The sequence below is a fragment of the Morone saxatilis genome, unplaced genomic scaffold, assembly GCF_004916995.1.
Source record: "Morone saxatilis isolate NCDOM2014 unplaced genomic scaffold, NCSU_SB_2.0 Contig8, whole genome shotgun sequence".
In the NCBI taxonomy this organism is placed as follows: Eukaryota; Metazoa; Chordata; class Actinopteri; family Moronidae; genus Morone; species Morone saxatilis.
The window spans coordinates 22,969,877-22,978,768 of NW_023340257.1; the positions used below are offsets into that span (position 1 = coordinate 22,969,877).

The 8,892-nt window shown below is 39.5% G+C and overlaps 1 protein-coding gene across 1 annotated transcript in view; it reads right to left on the reverse strand.

Annotated features, from left to right (window-relative positions):
- The window catches only part of cntn5 (contactin 5), a 53,761-nt gene that overhangs the window by 1,175 nt on the left and 43,694 nt on the right, over positions 1 to 8,892 (reverse strand). The window contains exons 16-21 of the mRNA XM_035680760.1: positions 8,431 to 8,501; positions 2,083 to 2,317; positions 1,878 to 1,987; positions 1,539 to 1,725; positions 1,262 to 1,374; positions 503 to 671 (exon numbers count right to left, since the gene is read on the reverse strand). Of these exons, the coding sequence (XP_035536653.1) occupies positions 503 to 671; positions 1,262 to 1,374; positions 1,539 to 1,725; positions 1,878 to 1,987; positions 2,083 to 2,317; positions 8,431 to 8,501 (885 nt within the window). The remainder of the gene's footprint in view (positions 1 to 502; positions 672 to 1,261; positions 1,375 to 1,538; positions 1,726 to 1,877; positions 1,988 to 2,082; positions 2,318 to 8,430; positions 8,502 to 8,892) is intronic.

Here is an 8,892-nt window from a genome sequence, read left to right on the forward strand (position 1 = left end):
AGAGAGAGAGAGAGAAGGAGAAAGTCAATAAGGATGAAAACAAAGATGCGAAACAAAATGCCGGATATGCATTAATTTTTAATGCTAAATAACTCTATTGATCTTTCGAATGAATTGGTCTTAAGGAGTTTGGCGCAGGGAAGAAACTTAAGGAAGAAAAAAGGAAAGCGAAGAAAAACAGACAGGAGGAAAAAAACAGCAAGCCATTGCCCTGAGAAACTGGCTGGTCATGTCACACACAGGGCTGCAAACTTTCTGTTCGTCCTGTTGCTTAGAAGTTAATTGGCTGTGCAAGAGTAGGAAGGCTTGTGTGGGCGAGGTAATTAAAACAGTATTAGCCAAAGAAAACTTGGCTCGCACAACAGCTGCGGTGACTCAATTAAGGGCAGAACATAAGATTGCTACAAAGAGAAAACAGCCTGTGCATGGAGATTGGATTTCAGAGGTCATGTAATGGAGCGTGTGGCTTACAGGGGAGGCGACTAACTAGCTTTGAGCTTACCGGAGGAGGTGACCACACGAACTTGGGAGCTGACGGCTCCCTCTCCCCCTTCGCTGAGGGCGCGCACCTCAATGATATAGGTGCCTCCCTCTGGCAGTGAGAGCATGGTGGAAGGGTTAATGGTTCTTGTCACCTGGTTGTGACCTCTGCCCTCCTGTTTGAGCAACACCTGCAGGATAATTTCCCATTTTAATCAACAGCATAGGAGATGTGCGAGTTTTAAATTTCAGGTTCTTAAATATATAGTCAGTTATAAGACTGCATGCAAATGTTAGTCCAAAGGTCCAATTACTGAGCACGTTTTTGTTGTCTATGCCAATAACAGCAAGCTGAAGCTAAGGTTTACACTTCAGAGAATCCTTAAAACATATACAGCAGTTTAAACTGATTCACTTTCAGATGCTGCTTAATACTGAAAAAATTCACTCCTGTGTGATATTTTGTTTTCAACTGCAATGATGAAATGTTCTAAACTTGCCACTCTCACTGGCTGGAAACCATGGGGGCTGTAGTATTTAGAGCTGACTAACATACCAAACTGTCAGTAAAAACCTTTTCTCTCAGAAACATAGTTAAAAAAATTTAAACTAAAGGCCATAAACCATAAACGTAAACCATTAACAGCATTAAATAATTCTATTTATGATGGTGAAAAATAGATTTGGAACTAGCAGTTCTTCTTAATTAGCACATCTAGAGTCTTTGCATCAAAGTTTTTTAATGTTATGAACAAACGTTACTTTAGAGATTGATCATTACCATGTACCCGATGACATCCGATTCATTGTCTTTTGCCTTCACTGGGTCCCAGCTTAAAGACACGTTGTTGCCCTCTTGAATCCACATGAGGTTGGTTGGAGGCTGAGCAGGAGCTACGGAGAGAACACTCAGGTTGCAAATTCAAACAGATTTTACACAGTGTTCCAACCAACTAGGTCAATTACTACACTTTTTACAAGGGGATTTAGGGCGAACTTAACAGGTAGCCTCTATTCCATATATAGTGTTACGTGATTAGTGTCAGTGCTGCACTCACGGGCTTTCCTGGTCTTGGCTGTGACAGCGGCAGTGGCAGGACCCTGGCCGATGCTGTTGAAGCCTTTTACTGTGATGAGATACAGACTGTTGCCCTCTAGTCCTGTCAAGACCATGGATGTTTCGTTTTTCACAGTTCTTTGTTTTTTCCCCGACTCTTCCTGCTCCATGTCTTTCCAGTAGCTGACCTGTTAGCAGAAAGGAATGACTTTATACTGTTATCAAACCTCAAATCATGCACAAAGGTAAGTATGCTTGTGCAACAGTATCAGATACTGTCTGTAAATGTACGTGCATAGACACCAATGCACACAAGCACACGCAGACAATTTAAAAGCACCTCATATCCTCTCGGCCTTCCAGGGCCAGGATTGGGGGGTTTCCAAGTGACCCTTATTTCCGATGAAGAAATGCTATAAGCTTTCACATCAGATGGTGCTTCCCTCGGCTCTGTGAAACAAGTCAAAATGGTGACAATCATAAAATGCTGAAAAACTATTCTCTCTGTACTTTTTAAATCCATGCAACAACAAGTATGAACTCACCCCCCTCAGCAGAGTGGATGATGACAACTTTGCTGAACGGCCCATCTCCTTTATTGTTGTACACTCCGACCTTGACTTCAAACGGAGTAAGGGGAGGGAACGTCTCGTCTCTGTATTTATACGTTGTAGAGTCTGCTGAAGTCACCATTTTCTCTTTCCAGCCTCTGGTTCCGTTGGCACGAAATGCAACGATATACCCAAAGCCCTCACCATTTTGGAACTCCTCAGATACAGGCTGAAAACAACGGACAGAGAGAAACTATCATCCAGGAGTGTCCTTCACTGAAATTAAGTGCGAACTGACTTACCAGCACTTCAGCTCTGTGACTGAAGGAGCATTATTTGCACATTTTCTCATTTTAACAACTTCTTCTGTGCAAGTAAGACTCTTATTCAACAAAACATGACTTTTCCCTCTTTGGTACGCCACTATAATCAGCTTTCAATTTACTACCCATTTACTGTAACTGTCTGCCAGTGTTAATAAAGATGCAGTCAGTCTTGAGTAATGGAAACAAATCATATCTGGCTCAGTTGTGCCCATTATGTAGCTATTTATCTTTTCCGTGTCTGACAGGGGGATTTTTGGGACACAGGTTTGCTGTGCTGGCTTCAATACTTATCTGTGCTTTTCCTGAAGTGGTGAAACAGGGCGCTGTCTTCCACAGCTGCTCGGTGCTTAATCAAATCAAATGCCAATTTATTAAGTGAGCTAGAATTTAATTAAAATGTAAGCTGCAGGGATTAAATCTTTGGCTAAATTTAATAAATGACAAACACCTGTACACCTGTTCTTGGCAACAAAAACAGCCCGCGCTGTAATGTGTTGATTTGCATAGGCTTCAAAGTAATATTGTCCCCTGAAGGCATCACCCAAATTAGCCATCTAGTCTACAGGGGGATTGGTGGTGGATGGAGATGTAGTTCACATTTCATTCAACAACGACCATTCACCATGACTGCCTAATTACAGGGATGATCAGTGAAAATGAATTAGCTTCCATCAAAGTTATTATAGGAGCTGGCAATGGTTTTAAAGAGATGCCAAGGAATATGGGTCTTTAAAAAACAGCATGAACAAATTAGCTAGTTATGTCTAGAAACACTTGTGGGTTTGGGAATTGAGATAGGCACATATTCTGTAAATGTGGACACAGTTAGGAGGCTGAGACAATTGAGGTAAGTCTTGTGGATGAAATTGTGGGGCCTGCTGGGCTCAGTGATGGTGACTGTAGGGGCAACACTAATAGTCCTCCCAATGGCTCCCCGAGAAAAAGCAGTCTCTCACCGTCGACTCTAATGAGATGGCTGAATGAAGCTGCGGAGACTGTTTAGTCATTCATCCTGCTTAATAACCCTGCCCACCATGGCCGTCCAGGCTCTGACAACTCTCCACAGATGATTGGAGAGGCAGAACTGCCATGCGCTCACATGCCTCGACTGCCAAAAAGGGCTAACATTCCTGCTCCGTCTCCTTTAATATCCATCTCCATTGATCACTGACAAAGTCCTGATTTATTTCCAAAAGCATTTAGCAGAAACGAGAAGAAATAGGGCAGAGCTAAAAGGACTAAAAAGTACCAAAAGGAGGACACTGCACAAAGTGGAGCATTGTCCTGTGATACTCTGAACTGACAGACTTATTGATGGGTGACCAATTATTGTACCCCACAATGGGCAGCGAGGAAACATCATTTCATCATTTTTTAAGTAGTAGGCTACTTTCATTTTTCACTATTATGCACTCTGTACTTCAGAAGTGAATTGATCTGATTGCAAAACTGTCTGAATAAAAACAAATGAGCAGACTAAATAATGTTCACACTTTTTTATGCTGAGGTACTTGAAGAAACAAATTGCTCTCATCATGGAGGTTTGTAACAGAAAAGCTGCAGATTTTACAGTTTCCCGAGTCTCATCAAGATAATCCTTAAGAATTCTGGGTTAAGAAATTGTTTCACTAAGAATCACTTTTTGTAATTAATCAAGTTCATGCATGGCTTGAAAGGACTCTTTATTAGGGCTTTGTGTCTAACCAAGCACCAATCAAGGTTTTGTGTAACTTTAAGTATCCCTCGATTGTTCTTCCAACATGGGGTCCTGTATTTATTCATAAGGAGGTTGTCATTGTGTTATACTAGCTACTCTAATGACACTCTTAAGTTATAAATAGGAAATGGTCTACTACCAAACACCATCCCATCTGGAATGGACATTATCCCCCATAATGTGCCACTGAGGGGCACTTCTCCTCATGTGAAGGTTATCTTCCCAGTGGCAGTTGGGCTCCCATACTTAATAACTACAAGAATAACTGTCAGTTGCTTCCACATCTGTTCACTGTTCCCCTGTTAATATATCCTTCAACTGATCTCAATTGCAAATTCCCAGCTTTGCTCATAGTAATTCTGGTCATGCTGTGCCCTAAACCTGGCTGAGAGCCAAGCTGTCCTCTTGGAAACAGTTCAGACTAATATCCTCTTTACTTGGTGTGAGATTTATTATGTTTTGTACAACCATTGTCAAGATTGAGATTACAAACAGATATTCATAAACATCCCTGGATTTATTGGGAGTGACTCTGAGATTCAAGGTTAATCATCATTGCGCCTCTCTGGTGGGACCAAATTTTTAATTCACAACATCTTAATCACTTGCCCGGCTGATGCAGCTCCGTGTTATACATGGCCCAGCTGGCCTTCTTTCAGCTTTGTCAGCAAATTTCACAATTGTGACCAAGTTCTGCCCTCAAACTCTGAGACCCTGGATGGTTAAACAAATTTCCAACAGAATAAAGTGAGCCCCTGTTTAAAATGCAATGAGCTGTGATCCTGGGGTTATACTACTGTTAATGATGAAGCAGGAGTTTTTGCCCTGCTTGTAATGACAATTTGCAACTAACAACTCTTTGGCACACTCTTTTTGAGTCTTACAGCCAGGAGAGCCAATGGCAGACAATGAAAACACCATGCACATGTGGTGAAAATGCATGTCTATAGACTGCATCCACAGACAAGTCTGTCAATAGTAATTACTTCAAGTCAATTAGAGGTTTGTCTTGGGAAAATGATCAACATATTGTTTTTTGTGTATTCATTTGACTGGGCTCTAGTTGTTATACTAAGTCTTGTATTGTATTTTTATTTTGCTGCTGCTATAACTCTATTTTCCTTAAGACAAATAAATCTCATACAGGTGCTTCCTTGGTACAATATCTATTTCAACCTCTGATCTTGTGGAAAAGCATCCTGCCCTAGTGGACTGAAGCACATTCCCGTCAGGTTTATTCCTTCGTTGGAATAGATTAAGTCTTTCTTCCAGGCTCAACCTGCTCAATACCTCCAAAATGGAATTAAAATTTAGTGAACGCAAGTCAGAGATACTGTAGAATACTGCAGCAGATGGGTCTACCACATCTTCTCTTTCAAATGGGAAAAAAGTTCACGTTGCCCTAATAATGGGCGCTCACCTGAGCCCCCTCACACCTCTCCCGGTATGAACACTACAACCTCCACCTTTGTGTTATCCCACTGGATATAATGTGCATCTCTCTAACCCTTTTCTATTAGAAAGGTCACGACTGACTGGGAGTTCAGTGCATCCCCACCTGGGTTATTTTACTTTTGTCTCTGCAGCTGTGATGCTGAAAATGACTGCCACAGTAGTGGCATTACAGTAAAAAACAACTGAGTGTGCTTCTTTTTTTAGCTGGATACTGCACCTCCTGATCAAGGAAGTGCAGGCATGCTTTTCTGACTTAAGAACAATTATTCAGCAACAAGACTTGCGAGGGAACACTGACTAAAGCCAAATTCAATCACAGCATACAGTAACTACTTTAATTAGACTAAAGCTTATATCTCAAACACCAAGCTGTGTTAAGTGTAACCATTTAGAACATTGCTAGTTGAACATTTGCTTTGACTCTTACCTAACATACCTTTAATGGACTATTATTTATGGACTCTTTGTCCATACCAACATTTTTGTTTACTGTTGGGGGTTACTTTTGTTTTTGGGGGGGGTTGTTTGGTGTTGACACATGATGCTGGTGAGAAGAAACCATATTTCAGAGCTGAGGTAAGTGGATAAAACCACAAAAATATAAATAAGAAAAATCACAGCCAAGAACATATGTCAATGTCGATCGGTACATTTGATGCAAATGATTTGTCAGGCACAGATTTTTTTTTTGAAGAAAGGTCTAAGGTATTTAGAAAAGGAAATGTCAACCTCTTATGTACAACTCTGTTCTTTAAATACTCCAGTGAATCCCTCTATACATCTGTCTTCCTACATTTTAAGAACATCTCCAGACCACTCTCATCACTTTCTCACTCGAGCTGCTGAAACTCCTCTATGTTTCAGTTAGATCCCACTTTGATGGTTCTGGGAATAAGGACAGCAAGCAAACACAGGTCCCCAGGAACTCATGATATCTCACCTCAAGCGAATGCAGCTGACTGTAAACTAATGCAATCATCTGTATATCTTAAAATCATTAGACCGTTTCCTTCAAGCTTAGAAACCACAAGGACTAGCGTCGTCCATCAACCATGCTTTATCCCCTTTGATAATGTCTGACAAGTATTCCCAGGCAACAAAAAGTGAAGGTTTTTAATGATTGGTACGTGCAGTAGCAGGCTCTACATGATTATTAAGTCACATTCTCATGCAGGATTTATTACTTAGTGACAGTTGAATACCTAAGGGAACAATGGCAAAGCTGTACTTTCAGTGCGGATGTTTAAAGTGAACCTTGTTTCAGTGGGCTTGTTTCCACTCTTGGATTACTACACTGATTCTCAACCTGCGGGTTCAGAGATGTTCTTAGCAGTGGGTGGGTGATGATAAATTCCCCCAACATACAGATTTATTATCACATTTGTAGTCTTGGTGAGTCATACTTTCTCAAGTTAAATGATGAATATTCACACCATATAGGTTTCTTCCCATATTTAATCATGTAAAAATCCTAAAAATAATCATCATTTGGTGCTTTTATGCCCAGGATTTTCAATACCGCAGGCACTGCTTTGTTTCAGAGGGTCACAAGCAGGAGAGGTTGGGAAACACTGGCTTATAGGACCAAGATGTTAATTTCATAAAAAAAAGACTCATAAATAACATAATGAAAAATATTCTGTATTATATATACTATATTCTGTTTATTATGTTGTTTGGGGTTATTAGCAAGCTAATATAGACTTGCACTGGTGATTACAATTATTACATCAAGTTGTTTCTTCTTCAATCTGGCCTGCAGGTCTTTAGCATACTTATTATTATCACTGTGATACTGCAGATTACTATAACCTAACCTGCTTTGAGGGTGCATGATGATATTTATTTTTGTTACCTAATAATTACATTTTAGACTTTGTCATATATTTACACAAGTTGGCAAAAGCTCCCTAAAACATGAGTGTATTTTCTGACATATAGCTGAACAAATTTCTATTTCCTTGTCTCATTACCTGTGGATTAGTTACTTTAGAGCGACTGATTACTGTGCATCTCCTCTGAAAACCAGAAACAAACCCCATAAGATTGTGTTTAACACGGTTCTGTTTACATAATGCAACACAGCCATGCACTTTACTGGAAAACAGAGCATGTAACTACAAATGATTTCTCATATGGAGTCCCTTTCATATTGACATTCAAGGCAGGTTTTTATAATAAACAAGCACATTTAGCACTCGAAATGTTGATCTAATCTGTTACTTGGAATCACATAGATTTTTCCTTTTAATTACAGTACAGATGGAAATGCTGGGTCTCTGTTAATAATTTTTTATAAGAAGTAGACCTGCCCTATTTGACAAGTGTCCTGAGATAACTTCTGTTATGATTTTGCGCTGTAAAAATAAATCTGAATTGAATAGATAGTAAAGTTTCACATTTAAAATCTCAGTGAATGCTTAATTATAAACATAATTGGAATTTGAATTTCAGCATAATAAATGCGGCAGTTTCTGCCTCAGTATCTTTAAAAAAAAAAAGTTAATGTTTTATAAAGTAAGCATTTTGAAATTCAAGGACCTTAAAGCCCTCTCTCATAAATATATTTATTATTTAGTGGATATATCATTATTATATCCTTTCTGAGGAGTTTTGAAAACATTCCACAGTTTGAATGTCATGTCGTTGACATTTTTAGATGCAACAGGAAACTGCAAAGTTTATTTTAAGTGGGGATAGACTAACTAAAAGCTTCCATTAACTTCTGTTTATTCAACAACAATCTGAGCTTGTTTAACTGAGGCACCAGACGCACTGCGACATTTGTTTTTTTGCACATATATAGTCACGTTTGCTACAGAGGGAGTTTGGCAGAGGACCTACCTCCCACGAGATGACCAGTTCATGCCTGCGGCCATTCCCTCCACTAACGTTCGCTGGTGCCACTGACGGGACTGTTGAAACAGAAAGGTTAACACTGCATCACTGACCCAACACTACAAATTCACTTCAAAATGTTTTTCAAAACTGAAGATGGAAATGCACAAGAATTAAACTAAAACTATAAACTTTATCATAATGATTAAAATGTTTTGTGTTTTACGTTTGTGCCTGCATTGAAATATGAGTAAGAGCAGGTTCCAGTGCTGTGTTTTGAATTTTGTACCCTTTTGTTGACATTTGGATCATGGATTATAACTTTAAGGATGGATTACCACAACTGTGTGTAGATACAGTAATTAGTCTGGTAATTATGCTGAAGAGATAGGACAGATTAAATAAGCCACTTCCAAATGACCAATGACCTTTGTAATTATTACATTTTATAGACGAGAAATGAGCAGT